This window comes from Melanostigma gelatinosum, assembly GCF_949748355.1.
Source record: "Melanostigma gelatinosum genome assembly, chromosome: 6".
Lineage (NCBI taxonomy): Eukaryota > Metazoa > Chordata > Actinopteri > Perciformes > Zoarcidae > Melanostigma > Melanostigma gelatinosum.
This window is the reverse complement of record NC_136639.1, coordinates 13,277,560-13,294,750: the sequence shown is the minus strand read 5'-3', so window position 1 is coordinate 13,294,750 and position 17,191 is coordinate 13,277,560. Positions and strand designations below refer to the sequence as shown.

The window sequence follows — 17,191 nt, the reverse complement described above, 5'->3', positions numbered from 1 at the left end:
AGCAAAATATGAAAATGAATTGCAGAGGGCAGGGACTCTGCTGATACACACAAGGTCAGCCTCTTTAGAGACTCTGGGACGATGAGTCGAAAAAACTTAGAGGGTTGATTGGCTCAAAGCCGGGGACAGATGGGAATTTGAGGTAACTTAATTTGAAGTACACCCATGCACTAAGAGTTGATAAGGTGAAATGAAAAGGTAAAATATGGTAAAAGTAAATTGATAAAGTACAGATGTACACGTTATGTCCTCATGACAAGGTCATAAAGATTTGTTAATATAAAAGATAAGAAACCGTGATGTCAGTAGACAGTAATGTCACCCTAACAAGATTCCAAGGAATTGATTGAACATAAAGATATGTACGATATGACTTCATAACGAAGTTTCTAGAGAAGGAGAATAGAGGCAGTTAGGCCCAAACGCCAGGGCTACATCCGAATAAGGCTTCATTAGCAGAGAAATGATACGTCTCATGTGACCAGATGTCTCAAAAGCCTCCAATGTACCAGGGCTGAGAGCGGCTCGTTAATCCTACATGTATGACACAATGAACCAGATGACTGTCCAGATGAACATTGGGAGCGGGTGGGTGAAAACAGGGGGCCGATCATAACAAAGTGAATCAGAGGGTATAAAGTCTTTTGTTCGTCAGTTGATTCCGGACAACTCGGTTTACTTGTGTTCTGTGTGACGCAAATAAATCAGCGTGAACTGAAGAAACTTCGATCTCTGTCTTATGTTCTGTGGGTGTTCGTGACTGAGTTCCTCTTCGTGATAATCCTGTGGTATCTCACCACGAGTCAGATAGCAAACAGTCACTAAGCCAGCCTTTTAGTATTAAGTTCAATACAAAGTCAAAGTCCAACAATATGGCTCATACATGGTGATTGAGAGGGATCGACTTGACAGATTAATTAAATGTATAATAATGAAATCTTACCGTGATGTTACCCATGACACCCTCTCTGCGTGTAATATACAGGGAAATGTTGAAGGGGCCCTCTGCTTCTGTGGATTCATTGTAGACACGCTCTCGAAGAGCATCCTCAGTAAACTGGACTATACCATTTGGGTCACCAAACCTCTCTATCTGGGAGACAAACACATTAGAAGAGAACAAGGGTGAGTAGGGTGTGAAGGGCTCCATCTCATTCGATTTCTTACAGCAATAAATGCCTTGGAAATCAAATTCAGATCATTCTTTTTCAACAATCTTAACTGATTCATGATGGTGAACTCAACGTTGTGGACTTATACAATGAAGTACCTTCAGTGTTATGGAACCAGCCTGAGGGTCAACATCCAACTCTCCAGACAGAATGCTGAGCTCTACAACAAATGTCTCTTCCACCTCCACTTCCCCATGGGGGAGAATCCGCAGCTCTATGACGCGTGTACCTTCATCTCCATCCCTGAAGAAGAAGGACCCGTTCACAGGCTCTCGAATGTCTTTATTCAATGGAGGAAGGACCTCTCTGCTATTAGGGCCAAGGATGATCCAAGCAACCTGCCACAATGTAAAACCAGTTTGAATTAGTTGATGTCCACATAGAACTTATGTGAGTTAACGGCGAGCAACAATTGCTGAGAGAACTGAAGTGGTATAATAAGATGATATTGTCCCTCATACCGTTGCATTGCCCACTAGGCCTCCTGCTCTCTCCAGAACAATACTCAGTTTGAGGGTGGAGTCAGGATTGACCAGAGTGATTAGGCTCTCGTTCAGGAAACGAACCACCCCACTTGGAGAGTCACTCTTGCCGATGGTTACTCTGGCAACTTGTTGAGAGCCCAGAACTGCTCCATCTGTAGCTCCAACCAGCAGGACCTCAAATACCTCCGCATATTCACTGGGGGAGACAATTTCAGTGTTCAATTGGAATTTGACAATGTCCTTCACTCATTATAGTTTGTGATTTCATGTTTTTTAAAGTCTGAGCTTTTGAATCACGTGACCTACTAACGAACAAAAAGAGGACATCACATGAAGCCAGGGTGTAAAAATGGGTCACACACATAAATAGGCATCCTATATAAATAAAAACATTTTAGGAATTGAGCTGGACATGTATTTTAAATATTTCTTCTTTCACCTGTCCAGGTCATCTATAATAGTGACATTGATGTAGCTGGTATTCTGGCCATGGACAAACTTTGCTGAGCCATTATTCAGGATGTAGTCGAGGTCAGGGGTTGCACTCAGGCCTCTGGAAGTGAACTGAGCTGAAACCGGTCCATATGAGCCCGCTCTCCTCACCACCGGGATCAACACAACGCCCACATCCTCCTCAACTGACAGAAAGAGAGACAGAAGAAAACATGGATTGTACATGTAGTGAATCATCTATTAATATCTCTGTATCAAATTGTGTCATAGCACATTTTGTACGACAGTTCTATTTACTTTATTTGTCTTTGCCTGGCTTGAACATTTCACATTTTACAAGATAGATTTCAAATTGTCTTTGTTTTGCCTCTTACCTGTAATGTTGACATAATCCTGCCTGAACTCCAGGATACCCTCAGCATTGTCATTCTTTAATATGAGTACAGCAAGAGAAGAGATGTTGCCTATAGCTGGAGGCTGGTCCAGCTGGAGACCCGACACAACAGCACTGACCACCAGAGGGAGACACAGAATGAAGAGTCACTGTCATGAAATCTTTGACAGTCACACCAACACTAAATGAAGGCTTTTGAAATGCCAATGTTATGAATGACTATGACCTGTTGAAACGATTTTAAACATATCAACCAATAAAGGTGCTAATCTACTCCAATGTATCAAGTAACTTTACCTGACATTGACGAGCTCCACTTTAGTGATGCTGAGGAAGAACATCTCAGTATCCTCTGCAAGACTGTCATCCTGGATATGCAGTGTGACTTGTTGTGAGGTCTGGCCTGAAGTAAAGAGCAGTCGTCCTGAAGCTGGAGCAAAGTCAACTCCACTGACTGCTGTGTTCCCTGAGGTATGATAGGTCACCCACACACTACCCAGGCTGCCTAAGGAGCGATTAACTGTCACATTCACCTGAAAGATAAAAGAGAGAAAATCATATGGCCTTGGATTAGGTTTGTATACACAACCTACTTTGTTAATGAGCTTACTCCACCATATAGCAGATCTATATATGTACCAGCCTCATGCTATTGACCTCACCATTCCCTCCTCCTCGGACACCCTGATCTGGTGTTGGGTGAAGGAGAACAGGCCATAGGGGTTGTCGCTGGCTGCCATCATAATCTTAGCATGCTTGGCTATTGAACTGATTTCCATTCCAGCTGTGGCGGAGGTCAGAGTAAGCTGGTACTCACGACGCTCTTCAGGGAGATCATCATCCAGGGCCTGCCATCATGATGGATATGACAGGGACATTTTTACAGAAAGCACATTAAAAGGCATTATTATGATACATTTTGGTCTGCATATGCCTATTCTGCAGTACATTGATACAGACAATATCTAGATTTCTCTGTGAATTGTTGTATTATTCAGTACCTTCAGAATAATCGAGGCAACAGACTGTCCGTCTTTCATAGTCACGGTGCCAGAGATCGCTTCAAACTCAGAGACCACAGCTGGAGTGATATTCCAGTACACCTGGACCTCTCCAAAAACACCTGGCCCTCGCACAAGGCTGGGGGATACACACAAATATACAAAAGGATTTTCACATTCCAATTTTGATGAATAAACAGAGGCAGTGGAATTTAAAGCACTATCTTGTTTGTCTTCCCAGGTTAGTGATATAGTTTGATGTTTATCTCACCTAACCACTGCACTACCATTGTAATCTCCCAGAGGTTCTCCAATGAGGATGTTCCTGGAAGACTCTTCTATTCCAATAATCCCCAGGGCAGCTTTGTCTGCCCTGATCGTTATGGTGACCATGCCTAGAGCAGTAGATGAAGAGAGCATGGTTGGGAAAACAGATGAGGAAGATGGATATGATTATTGCATCAATGTAAGACAACCCTGAAGGACCAAACTTCACATTTCTTCAATCACTTGATGCACTGGCGGGGTGAGGTTCTATCATGAATGCTGACCTGTTAAGGGGTCAATGACAGCTCCACTCTCAGCAGGAAACAGCCGAACAGTGAAACGCTCATCTCCTTCCAGTGCTGTGTCAGCAAGGGCTCGGATCATAAACGACTTCATAGAGTCAGCCTGGGAGGTATGAAGAGTATAGCAGACTTCATGAAGCAACGTACAAGACGGCACATAAAGATAAAAGATGGAGTATTGCCCAATGTTATTATTACAATATGTGGGACAGTGACTCCACTCCTTTTAAACTGTACCTCAGTGAAGACAAGAGTTCCATTGAAAGGTGAGAGGTCATCTGTAGCCTGGTCTTCCAGCTGCCACCCCAAAGTCACTGCCCCTTCGCCTCCCGGACTACGCAGCACTGATAGTGTCGCCACAGCAGCAGGATCATCCACAAACTCTGGCTCGCTGACAGTAACCTAAGAGGGGATTGAGTAAGATCATTATTTCTGAAATGGAAAAAGTAGAATGAATAAAAATGAATAGGTCGTTATAGATAAGTTGAGAATCACTGTGATATTAGAGGGATTTGAGATGATGTTAAGTATGTAAGTGAGGTACGTTCGTTTAAGTCCTGGTGGACCACAAATCTGTTGATGGAGAAAGTGTCCCAAAGTATACAGTAAGTCTTTTAAAATCACCTCCAGTTCCTGAAATCCAAATCGGCCGAGAGGTGAGTCGTTGGGTGGAATGCTGATAGTAACAGAGGTAGCTTCTCCCAGTCGAGCACCACCAATCACACGCAGTAAATTCACTCTGAAGGTCTCCAAAGTCTCCACCCGTTCGTCATCCGAGATGGTGATGGTAATTGCAGCATTACTCTAAAAATCAGTCAAGTGAAACACAAGCTAACGACCAGAAAGCTCTGTATGTAATAACCTGTGGACAGCTTCACATCTTGGCTTGATGTGATATCAAAGGCAGGTTGATTTCAAATAAGGACAATTCATCCATTTACCTGCCCATCTTGAAAGGTGACGTTCCCAAATGAGGGGCTGAAATCGTTCAGATCAGCAGTGACTGGCTGAGCCTCCCAGTAGATGACCAGTCTTCCAGTTGTACCAGCGAGTCGCACCACTGACAGATGGAGGACGTTGTCTGGTGGTGGAATCTCATATGCAAGCACGCTTCCAGTGACATCCTGGACAAAAAATGAGGGAATAATGTTTAATTAGGACTGAATATTATTAGGAATATGTGTCTATATTGCATCAGTTGAGGTCAGAGATAGAAATTGTTATATCATCATTGAGATTGCATCTCTATCATGTTCATGTCAAAGTCACTATCACAGAGATGACCCTGTGCTCACCTCAGACACGTTGAACTGCAGAATCCCTCGAGGGTCATCATTCTCCTGGATGGTGACCTCTGCTACTTCCATACCAGGCCTCTTCACACTGGGCTGCCCTGCTCCCATTGACCCTTTAACTAGCGCCACACTTGTGATATTTACCAGGAAACTCTCTGCCAGCTCTGGAACGTCATCCTTAGAAAACACACATGTACATATACACTGAGTAATGGAAGCAAAACATACATGCTATCGTAGAAATGCATTCAGAATTTATATGAGCTGGTAAGGCAGTAGTCATGCTGAATGTGGGCAGTGCCAAGGTGTCAACTACACACATGTTGTTGCCATGGATTGAGGCTGTGACTTCTGCAGTGAAAGTTCATTAAAGAAATACATAACTGGAGGCTTTTATCCACATTCATGCCCATTCAGAGGTTATGCAGATCGACTCCTGTTTCTTGCCTTCAGGATAAAACATGCAAACTGTAACCAGACTGCGTCCCAAGACTAGCCTTTATATGCCAGGTGTGTGTAGGCTGTGGCACCTGGCATTTAAAGGCTAGTGCTCAAACAGTCACAGGGCTGATTACACTGCAGGCAATGAACAGGAGTAGATCTGCATGGGCGTGAGTGTGGGAGGTGTAAAATTGTGGAAGAAAATCTATTATCCCTTATCTCAGATGGGAGATTGATTGCAAGTTTGTATGCTCTCAGTCATGTTGTTATACTTGCTGTCTTGGTTTTTTCGTCGACAAATGAACTCTTATGTTGGTAGAAGTAAAACATGTCCTATTCCTGACATATTCTTCTTTACTCAAGTAAATTTCATGGAACTTCTCTTTTACTCAGCACTGTCTCCTCACCGGTAGGATTGTGACAGTGACAAGGGCCACTGTAGCACCATTTATCATGATGATGGTGTTGTCTCTGGAAGTGTAGTCCTGTCCTGCAGTGGCCTGGTTGGATGGGGGCTGGTACAGGGCCGGCCTGGTCTGGTAATGGATTTCCACCTCACCTGAAGAGCCCTGCTCCCTCACTATAGAGAGAGTCACATTGACTGGAACCCCTGTGAGTATGGAGAAAAAACAATGTTAAACACAGCACTAAGATGATATTTCTAAGACCTGTCATGTCATGGAAGATGGCAATAACAACCTAAATCAGTAAAAATCCCATAAAGTTAAGCTGAATAATACATGAAGGGAAGTATAACGGTATGCTACTCCACTACTTGGACTTTTCTGACATTTAGGGCTGGCCTCTAACACGATCAAGACAAATCCAAATTACTTTACATGCTGGAAATCACTGCAGATCGCCTTTACAGTAAATCTCAAAGTGTGTTTACTGCAAACGCTACTTACGAAACCTCATGCAAAAAAAAAGAATGATTGGTATTCAGCTACCAACTAAACTTACAGCAACCATTTTTTGGAACAGAGAGAAAGCTACATTTAAGGATATCTTCGAATAGCTTAGACATAATTTAAACTTATTACAGTAAATAAGTCTCCTCTGCACTGTGATCCAGTGAAAACACACATTCACTGACAAATCATCACTCATGTATTTATTTCCTGCGACATAAATTCTACTCTTACTCTGTGGTTCTTGTGTTAGTGTAAATTGGGAGTCCAGATGCCATCCAATCACCCCGTAGGGAGAACCATTTGGTAGGATCGTGAGTAGAGCTTGTGCCCGCTGCTTGTCAATGACTGCAGCCTGTCGCAGGTCCTGCAGCCCCACAGTGGTGACATCCACAAGGGTGATGGTGACACTCTCTCTCAGCTCTGGGACACCATCTGCTATCACAGTCAGTGAGATGATGGCCCCCGACTGTCCCTCTGAAAATGTTACCTGCAGATATGAAAACACATGTTAACTTGATTGCAGACATTTGTTATGTTACACTATCATTTTGTCATTGTTTATTTTGTTCAGCATTTCATTTTCAAATATGTTGTCAGTACATACAGTAATGTCTTAATTATGACAGGAGGGCAAGGTTTACTCACCACTCCTGAAGTGGGGTAAATGTCTGCCAGACTGCCATTGGCAGCCCAGTGAACGGTCAGTCTGCCAAAAGTCCCTCTTTTCCTCTCCATGCTGAGAGAAATCAGATTATTTTGCTCCAACTCCTCTACCTCCACGGAGAGAGAATTCTGCAGAGAGGTAATGACAGTATATTCCCATATTCCAATAGCTTGTGGTAATGCTTAATATGCCATTTAAATGATGCTAATATGGTGCAAGTACATTGAGGTTTAACACAATTGCTGTAATTAAATTACTACTTATAATAGTGGACAAATGCACATGTCTGTCTAAAGTCTGTGTTTATCTGTTTACCTGAGCAAAGCCGATGACTCCGTGGGCATCGTCGTTGGTTGGGATAATGACAGTCACCTGACCGCCAAATCCAATCTCAGCCCCGCCCTTTGGATTCTTCAGACTGACCTGGAAGTGCTCCTGCTCCTCAGGGATGTCATCATCTATGATGTTCACTGCGATCTCCAGCTCGCTGTCACCTGGTGCAAAGTGCAACTCCCCGGAACTGAATGTGAGGAATGAAAGAAAACGCAAAATGACTTATTCAATTTTCAGGATTTGCTTTTCTGGGTAAGAAACTGGCATTTCTGTGAAACAATTTGGGTACCTGGGTATGAAATCAGACTGATTGGAGACAGAAGTGAATTCATAAACAGTGGAGCTGTTCTCCTCAGTAGAAGCCAAGAGGGTCTTGTTGGTGTTGAGGGATGGGACCACGAGAGAGAAGAAGCTAACGGCTGGAGGGGCCCTCAGGATCATGGCAAGCAGGTTGACGTCAGATCTCCAGGAGTAGAGTGACGAGCCATTCCTTCCAGCTAGCAAGACATAAGCTATGAGGAAGAAAACTGTCTAATTAGGTTGTCTGGCCAATTGATAAAAGTACCAACACAACAACATAATACAAATAAAAAAGCTACTTTTACAAACAAACAAAATAGTTTATGACATGTGTGCTTACTGATGCCAGAAGAAGAAGTGAAGGGGTGTATAGAGGTGAGGCCTGGATGAGGAATGGACTGATAAAGCTGTGGTGAAGACTGCCCTGAGCTCCATTGTAATACCACACAGGATGGAGAAGGACCTAGAGAAGGATACAGGAATGCACTGAAAAACACATTGATTTATGTTCTTTCATGCTGGAATAGCATGTTTATGTAAAGTAAGGGCTGGTTTGACTGACACACCCAAGACTGACAAATTACAACCTCTCAGTCCCTCTGTGGCTCTGCTCCACACTAAGGCCTTTCCCGTAAACCCACAACAGGTCCGAACCAGGAAAATTCACCACTTTTGCAGACTCAGAGGGATTATGTCTCGTCAAAATATACACAGCGTAGTATAAATATATGATCTGGCTGACATTGCAAATGTTGTCATCAAACAGACAACAGAACAAGGCTGTTTTGTCTGAAACAGTTTCTGTGTGCCTTCTAAAGTATCACTGATTTGTTTGTACTATCCTAACCAACATCTAACCACTGCAAAATCCACTAGAAAGTACACTTAAGAGTAGAACCACAGAAAATAGTATCTCATTATTGCAAAAACACAACTATTTTCTAAGAATACCATAGACTAAGTGCACTTGTCTCCAATTTTAGGCCACTTTTAAATATGTAATCTCGGCACCATAGCCTTTGAAAAAACATACAAACGCAAACAAACACAACTCATCTAATTCAATTTACTAATATTGTCTGACACATCAGTTAGCTGATAACATAATTCTTTAATATTATGTGACTTCAAAGCAAGACCTTCAATAACAACCAACAGGAGAGTGTCCTCTGCTCTGGTGTTGATTGTCTCCACGTGAATGGCTCTGCCAGTGAGTAGCAGAGGCTGTGGATTCTGAAATCTCCCACTGGTCCATTGAAGCAGGAGGCAGCTGACAGCCTGTCTGTCTATGCACACTAACAGGTAGGGAACAGCGGCACGAGTGAATGGAGTTGCACTGAGGATGTTCTCCTCGAAGTCAAGAGTCTGGAGGAGGGCGAAGGAGCCTCCCGCCCATACAAACATCTGTGGCATGAAACAAAACAAAATAACAAAACATTTGAGTACAGTCGTATGAGGCTTGATTGACATTTCTCCAAATGAGAAGTCTTAACCTGCTTTTAATGATCTTGACATAAATGAAAACAATTAAAAATGTGTCCAAAGAGTGGCACACTCAGCCTCACCTGGCTTGATGCTATTAGATAATCTCTGCCTTCAGTGGAGAAGTGCTTCACATCCAGAGTTTCAACTGCGAAGGTTTGTTCCTAAAAAAAAATCAGATTGCCTCAAATCATTTGAAAATGATCCAAGACAACACTACAGTGTTAACGTAACATACAGAAACTTGATGTTAATGACTTAACATGTTTGGATTTGTACTTACCAATGTGATATTGAGGTCCATTTGCAATTTGAAGATGCTGAGGTTGGCAGCAGGGTAAAAAGGAGGACCACTATGTGTAATTCCAATGTAGGTGGAGCCATTCACTGCAAACCCCACACAAGAGCTTGGGTCCTGAATCCTAATAGACTGCAATGACCAAAAGAGAGAGAGAGAGAGAGAGAGAGAGAGAGAGAGAGAGAGAGAGAGAGAGAGAGAGAGAGATAGAGAGAGAGAGAGAGAGAGAGAGAGAGAGAGAGAGAGAGAGAGAGAGAGAGAGAGAGAGAGAGAGAGAGAGAGAGAGAGAGAGATTTGTATGCTCACAATGTAATTTGCCGTAAATTAGCTTGGGGCTCACTGTTAATCAAGTTCCTCCTGGATTTTACTCTTGAGTATACAGTATGTGTTGACAGTAACTTCATCATGTGCTTTTTGAGAGACAGTACTGTTGTTAGCCTACCTCTACTGGCACCAAAACCCCCTGCCACCGATAAAGAGTGGCCAAGGTGTGGGAGGATCCAACAATGGGCCTCCTATCCAGCCTCATGGCCAAAAAGGAAGGCCCTTCAGGAATGGAGCACCAAGAAGAGGTGGGGTTGTCCTCAAAGCTCTGGTACACACCCATCACTGGGAGGTGACCCTCTAGAAGAAAAAAGTAATTAAAAAAGGAATCACATTTGCATTGTTTACTGGAATGAAATGGGGATTAAAGGAACAACAGAAGAAAGGAGGGACATTCATGAGTGTTCAGGAAGTTGGGGTGACTTTTAACTAAGGCATTTATTTGTCTCACTCGAGGCAGTAGCTGTGTCCGATTGCATCTCCCATTCCACACTGACAGATGACTCCAGACCATTACTGCGAGACACGGTGAGGAAGACTGCTATGCCACCTTCATCAGCAACCACTTCCGTGTTAGTTCTGTACAGAAAACACACGTAGAATAAGACCACACAAACATAGTTTTGCATGTTTGTGTGTGCCCTTTTGATTTGTACACATTTCACAGCTACGCATATAAATAGCATGGCATACTGCAAGTGTTTATGATATTCCAAGTTTCCAATTCTTTAGTACATCTGTATTGAGACCTGTTGATAGTAGGTCCAATGCGGAACAAGCCAGAGGGAGCTAAGTTCTCCAAGACGGTGATGAGAGTTTTGAGTTGGTCACCCATCCGTGCACCTCCTGTTGGGCTGGACAAGGTCACTGTGAAGGTTTCATTCACTTCAGGCTCAGCGTCCAGTACTGCCCATATCTCCAGCATCTGAAATACAATAGAATATCCATGTTTTTCTCATGTATGTGTTTGAATGCTGTTAGCCACTAAAAATCTACTTTCCCTCACCTTAAATCTGGCTCCATCCTCAAGCACCACGAACCCTTGTGCTGGTATCAAATCGCCCTCTGCCAGACTGCCGTTGGCATCGGTAATGGTAAACTGAACAGTAACGGTACCAAATGTGCCTTTCTCAGGGTTCCTAATCACGTAAAGCGTTGCCACACTCTCACTCAGCCCAGACACAGATGTGGGCTCCCTCAATAAGAAATGCTCGCTGGTGTTAAATGAAATGACACCATGTCCATCGTCACTGGCCAGGATATTCACGGTGGCTATAAGGAAACAGAAACATGTAGTTTAGGAAGATAATACAACAGTAACTAAATTGGAGATTCTATTCTCTACCACCATGATACAGTTTTCACTTTTTGTTTTCTGGCGTTTCAGTTCCTTTGACAGACAGGACCCAAAGGAAATGGATAGGTATGGTACACATTCTTCTATCATTGTGTATGATTTATTGTTCCATTGCAGACAAATAAACAATATTACACAACAAGGTGTTCTAAAGTAACCTGATGTGATGTAAATAACAGATAGAGTAGAAGCCTCCACTCAGTCTGTTGTTTCGTATACCAGGTCACCTTGTTGTTTACTCTTATCTTTATTGACTTTTTCCTCTATGAGCCCAACTGGGCTATTCTTCCAAGTGTCCTCCAATATAAAAACATCTCTTAAACATTAAAACAACGGAATACAACAATTGATGATACAAGACCTTTTTTTTTATCTCGCATGTTGTTAGATCTCTATTACATTCTGACCATGAATTTCACATTGTTTATTTTAACTGAATATGTACTGGAAGGGCATGTTTCACTGTCTTATGCTCTTTTACTCAGGAACTTCTTCAGAAGTTCTATTGTATTCTATTCTGCGCTCATATCTACCTGTGGTATTGGTTCCCAGCTCCAGCCCAGGGGAAGGCTCAGACAGGATGAGCTGGAATCTCTCAGCTCCCTCTGGAATGGCGTCATCGATGATCTGCACTTCTACAAACTTATGCCTTTCGCCATCAACAAAATGGAGCATCTGTGTCGACAGAGGGTTTTTTTTGTTTTGTTTAAAAACTTCATGCTGATACTTGTCTGTGACGACTCTCAGTCATACAGTTCAGTGGAGTGACCAAGTCAGGGGTAACTGGACTTGCTTAAGAAACTTGAAAACCTTTTGGCTGTCATCAAATCTCATCATCTTCGAGTCCTTTTGGATGAAAACCGAAATGACCCCTCTGGATATTCATGCTACTGCTAGTACCATATGATGTACTGTGTAAGTATGTGTGGATGTGTGATTTTGTGAGTAACGTTTGAATGCTAAGTATGGCTGACCGTTTCACTGGTGTTGTAGTCCAGTCCCTGTTGAGCTTCTAGGTTCTGAGCATAGAAGAAGAGAGAGACATTTCCATGTGTCCCCTTGCTCCTGTAAGCCACTAGAGTCAGTACTCCTGTTGTTTCATTCACTTCAAACCTGGAAACCAGAACATATTTGCATGAGAAACACAATTAGAGCATGTACAAATCAACATAAGAAATGTGTTATTTGTGGGTGCATTTCTTACATAGTGTTTGTCCATTCAATGACTCCTCTAATTCCATCATTAGCAGCAATGCTAACCTCTGCCACCAAACCCTGGGTGTCTGAGGAAATAACACCATACAATAAGAAAACATATGATGACCGTAATGCTGTAAATTGTTTATTGTGACTTCAGGGCTGTAACTGCAGCACAAGCACAAACAGAAAGATATGCAAGCGGAAACTGTAGAGAATCTGACTTCCGACATGGCACATTTGAGCGAAGGATTACAGCTAAGAAGCATCTCTTGTAAGTGGCTTGGGAGGCTGATCAGCAAAGGCTTTTGGGTGGACTGATTTATGACCCCCTGAATAGTCTGCTCCCAGTCACTTTATGGCCAAGATACTGGGAGGCCAGCCACGGGTTTAGTTTGCCGTTCTCTTTCTTCACCCCAAAGTGCTACTCGGCTCCCACCAAATCCCCAGGCTTTCTCAATCATAGAAAACATCAATCTCCCCATCCAAGCCACGTAATGACTGCTGCCAAAAGAGCGGCCGTGTGTTTACTGTGTCTCTCCACGCAGAAGTACGATAGTATTCTGGGAGCCTGCTACTGTGTCTACTATTCTGTCTACTCATCACTTTCTAAAGTTACTCATTCATAAATTAAACAGCGGTTTGTGACTATGCAAAAGCAGTAGCAGTAACTACCAAGCTTTTCAATGTTGCATCTTGACAGTCAACTACAATGGTGTTGTTTAATGTACCATACAGGAGTATTGTACATCAAACTACATGACACTTTAAGCTTGAGAACACATGAATGTATATTTTACCTGGCAATTTGCAATACACAACTTCTACTCATCAAACAGAGAAAATGAGGAGAAATTGTAAAGAGGAAAGAAGAGGAGAGATTTCATAAACACAGCCGATAGAAAAATAAAAATGAATGAAGTAGAACAAAAAAAAACGATTTTACATGTTATTTCACACTATAGCACAACCGTCTACGGTGAACAAAGGTGATAGAACACATTTAGTAACAATAGATCAGCTCTACGCTGCTAAATCTATCCATACCTAATTTGGGAACAGTGGCAAGAGTTGTGATGAGTACTGCTGATGTTATGTTGACCAAGAAGAACTCCTGCACCTCAGGAATGTTGTCCTAACAGACAAATGTTAAAATAAAAGCTTTTAAATTCCAGATTCAAACAAATCCACATCACGGAAGTAGAGCTTGCGGAGAACAAATGACAGAAAGGAAGAAAGCCAAGGTTTACCTCCAGTATGATGACCGGGATGGCGACAGACGTCTGCCCATCCTGAAGGATTACAGAACCAGTACCAGAGATGAAGTCTTGTCCCGGGTCAGCAAGAGAACCCTCCACCTGGGACATGTCTTGTAGAGAACCTCTTATAACCTCATAGGTGATATTCACTGCTCCTGTACACAAACATTTAGGAATGATATCAGTTACAATGTAAAGAATGGAATTACTGAATTAAAAGGGAAGCCATTCATTGAGTCAAAGTTTTTGTGTTGACACTTGGCCCACTAACCTGAGGCTCCAAACTCTCTATTGACGTAGATGTTTATAGTTCTGTCCCGTTCCTCTGTGGTCACCCTAAGGGATGACGGGGCGAGAGTCAGCAGCCCATAGGGCTCATCGCTGGTGGCCACAGTAAGCACCGCCTCACTACCCTGAACATCCAGGGTAGCATGACCTGTCACCACAACACCTGTGTGGAAGTCAGGGGAACGTTAATCTGTGTGTGACTGACTCGGGTTATTTTGCGGTTTCATGCCCTATTAACGATCACAAAGATACAAGGAGCAGATGCCTTACCAAACGTTTGTATGTTGGACAAGGACACTTTGCATTCATCTTTGTTCTCTGGTGTGGCATCATCAAGAAGCTGCAGGACTATGGTGTCATTAAGTTCTCCCTGTAGGAGACACACCCCAAATACATAATTACTGCTAGAGACAACAAATTACAGCTGTGCTCGCTATACTGTGCAGTAAATAAGTTGATAAGATGTTCGATGATCTCCTTCTAGTATTTACCTCAGTAAAAAAAAGTGTGCCTGAGGTTTGGGTGAAGGTCCGGTGTACAAGGGGCCCTTGTACATTCCAGTCGACAGTGACATTACCCAGACCTGGAGCTGTTCTCAACACTAATAAGGACAGCCTTTCACCTGTAATATGAAATATAAGTTCAAATATAGGTTTGGAAAGATATATACATTCATGGACTTCTGATGTGAACTGTTTTATTATGCTGTAGATGACAGTGGAGGCAACTCACGGCCCCTAATTGTATGGATTATGCTCAGGGAGACTTCAATCACTCATGCATACATAATTTAAGACAATGACAGACAACCACAGATCCCACCTGTTGCTACATACTACCATTACTATGAGTGCATTCCCTTACCTTTGCACTTATACATAATTAGCAAACATCTCTAGTGACAGGGACAGCGTGAAGGGTTTGGAATGTAAAGTATGTGGGTGATAATGTGCTTGAACATACAGACTGAATAGACTGAATATCGAAAAGTGCTCGGAAATCATCAAAAATAGCTACCCACCTTCTCTGGTGATGACAGAGCGCGAGGCTGGATGAAATCCTACGATCCCAGCCACATTATCGTTAGCCAGTATCACTATGGTTACAGTGTCGGAGTTGGGTAGGATCCGACTTCCTCCCTCCGTATTAACAAGACCAATCATGAGGCTCTCATTGTCCTCTGGCTCAATATCATCTCTGATTAAAATCTCTATTGTCTTCTTCAGATCACCTGCAGGCAGAGAGGATAAAGTAAAGACATGCCGTTTTGTAGGTTTTATTCTGAGAAGATATTGGCTTTGAAACTATTTTTGAATCGAAAATTATAAAAATAAATACTATTGCTGATCAGTGAGTGATCCACATACCATCAAAGACCAGAATCCCTCCAGTAGCAGTGAAGTCAGCATCTGGTGTGCCCTTTCCTCCAACAAACATCCACTCTACGGTGACAGTGCCCAGATTCCCTCCTCTCCTCTCTATAACCAGGGGCACCACAACCATTGGCTCTTCTCGAACCTCTAGATAGAGCCCCTCATTAGTGGTGTTGGGACTGAGGCTGTATATCAAAAATACGCCAAACGCATCTCCATTCATCCCTATAGTGACCACAGCTTTGTCTGGCTGGCCAATCGAGGGCAGGTTCTTCTGCGCCACAGTCAGATTTATCAGCTCTACCTGAAAACAATACAAGGTAAAACATTAAATGTGTTATGAAGAATGCATGTAATACAAATGAAACCATAGATACCACAGGGGGTTTACCTTTAAGATCTGTATGGAGAAGCTCTCATCCATTTCAGGAAATGTATCAGTCAAGATTGGGACTGTGAGGTTGGCGACCCCTGATCCATCTTCCATGAAGGCCCTTTGAGCTGTTACAGGGGTGTAATCACTTCCTGCCACAGCCTGGGCACTGAACATGACAGCAGCTGCAGTGATGTTTTTTACATATGTCGTAACCTGAGATTCAGAGGTCAGCTGGTCAACCCCTGAAGACACCCAAGTGCAGGATGGTGAGGTCACCCCTGAGGACAGAGAGAAGGCCTGGCAGGCGCGCTCTCTCAGACAGGCAGCAGCACATGCAGCCAAGGGGTCTCTCTGACCAGTGATGTTAACTGTCCTCAGAGGGGCAGTGGATGGAACACCTGGTTTTGGGAGGTCATAGTACATGAGCAGATTCTGGCCATCAGCCTGAGCCAAGCCAACAATGTCCATCTCCGAAGTGCTGTACACGATCTCCAAGCGACCAAAGTGACCGCCTCTGGAATAAAGGCAATGGGGATGATGGGGAAAAGACAGCACACAGGAAGAGGTGAGTACATAAGAGTACATAAAAAAACTCAAATAAGACCATTATTAGAGAAGAAAACCATAATATTAAAGTACCTCCTGCGGACAGTAATATTGGCTCTATAAACTCCCTCCAGTGGCTCCTGAAGGCGGTAAACAGTCTGTTCAAAGTACACTGTCCCATAGGGATTGTCATTGTCAGGCACTATTATATTAACTGATGTATCGGCTCCGAGGCTTCCTCCATTACTGGTACCAATAAGCTCCACCTTAATTATCTAGAAAAGACAGAAGGGGATTAATAAACATTGCAACTCAAATTATGGAAAATAGTTCAAAGGCTGTATCATGTCACATAATTCACACTGTCAGCTTCTTGCCTCAGTGATTTCAGGTACATCGTCAGCTAAAATCTCCACCCGGAGCATCTTCATGGTCTCTCCAGGGGCAAATGTAATCTCTCCCGATGTAGGTTGGATGTCCCCCACTGCTAGTTCACCATTGACAGTGGCCTGCCATTGGACTACCACTGTGCCAATCGTACCAGCATTACGGACTATTGGCAACTTGACCTCCATGGAATTAGACCCTGGTTCCTCTATGGTAACTGGAACGGCTTGGAAGACTACACAGAAATAAAATCAAGAACATTTAGAAAGCGTCAAAATAAGAT

At 43.0% G+C, this 17,191-nt stretch overlaps 1 protein-coding gene across 1 annotated transcript in view; it reads right to left on the bottom strand.

The window, feature by feature from the left end:
• The window catches only part of adgrv1 (adhesion G protein-coupled receptor V1), a gene marked incomplete at its 5' end in the record, with an annotated part of 98,105 nt that overhangs the window by 58,137 nt on the left and 22,777 nt on the right, over positions 1 to 17,191 (bottom strand). The window contains 40 exons of the mRNA XM_079270996.1: positions 944 to 1,093; positions 1,271 to 1,510; positions 1,634 to 1,853; positions 2,097 to 2,295; positions 2,485 to 2,618; positions 2,802 to 3,037; positions 3,167 to 3,352; positions 3,506 to 3,644; positions 3,777 to 3,900; positions 4,057 to 4,177; positions 4,312 to 4,476; positions 4,699 to 4,878; positions 5,016 to 5,198; positions 5,370 to 5,546; positions 6,218 to 6,420; positions 6,956 to 7,211; positions 7,370 to 7,516; positions 7,704 to 7,908; positions 8,011 to 8,233; positions 8,362 to 8,484; positions 9,161 to 9,425; positions 9,587 to 9,667; positions 9,787 to 9,933; positions 10,244 to 10,425; positions 10,577 to 10,704; positions 10,875 to 11,050; positions 11,132 to 11,397; positions 12,016 to 12,157; positions 12,457 to 12,595; positions 12,687 to 12,765; positions 13,727 to 13,814; positions 13,930 to 14,093; positions 14,210 to 14,389; positions 14,497 to 14,596; positions 14,718 to 14,848; positions 15,248 to 15,457; positions 15,594 to 15,903; positions 15,991 to 16,489; positions 16,615 to 16,796; positions 16,899 to 17,143. Coding sequence (XP_079127122.1) covers positions 944 to 1,093; positions 1,271 to 1,510; positions 1,634 to 1,853; positions 2,097 to 2,295; positions 2,485 to 2,618; positions 2,802 to 3,037; positions 3,167 to 3,352; positions 3,506 to 3,644; positions 3,777 to 3,900; positions 4,057 to 4,177; positions 4,312 to 4,476; positions 4,699 to 4,878; positions 5,016 to 5,198; positions 5,370 to 5,546; positions 6,218 to 6,420; positions 6,956 to 7,211; positions 7,370 to 7,516; positions 7,704 to 7,908; positions 8,011 to 8,233; positions 8,362 to 8,484; positions 9,161 to 9,425; positions 9,587 to 9,667; positions 9,787 to 9,933; positions 10,244 to 10,425; positions 10,577 to 10,704; positions 10,875 to 11,050; positions 11,132 to 11,397; positions 12,016 to 12,157; positions 12,457 to 12,595; positions 12,687 to 12,765; positions 13,727 to 13,814; positions 13,930 to 14,093; positions 14,210 to 14,389; positions 14,497 to 14,596; positions 14,718 to 14,848; positions 15,248 to 15,457; positions 15,594 to 15,903; positions 15,991 to 16,489; positions 16,615 to 16,796; positions 16,899 to 17,143 — 7,325 coding nt within the window. The remainder of the gene's footprint in view (positions 1 to 943; positions 1,094 to 1,270; positions 1,511 to 1,633; positions 1,854 to 2,096; positions 2,296 to 2,484; positions 2,619 to 2,801; positions 3,038 to 3,166; positions 3,353 to 3,505; positions 3,645 to 3,776; positions 3,901 to 4,056; positions 4,178 to 4,311; positions 4,477 to 4,698; positions 4,879 to 5,015; positions 5,199 to 5,369; positions 5,547 to 6,217; positions 6,421 to 6,955; positions 7,212 to 7,369; positions 7,517 to 7,703; positions 7,909 to 8,010; positions 8,234 to 8,361; positions 8,485 to 9,160; positions 9,426 to 9,586; positions 9,668 to 9,786; positions 9,934 to 10,243; positions 10,426 to 10,576; positions 10,705 to 10,874; positions 11,051 to 11,131; positions 11,398 to 12,015; positions 12,158 to 12,456; positions 12,596 to 12,686; positions 12,766 to 13,726; positions 13,815 to 13,929; positions 14,094 to 14,209; positions 14,390 to 14,496; positions 14,597 to 14,717; positions 14,849 to 15,247; positions 15,458 to 15,593; positions 15,904 to 15,990; positions 16,490 to 16,614; positions 16,797 to 16,898; positions 17,144 to 17,191) is intronic.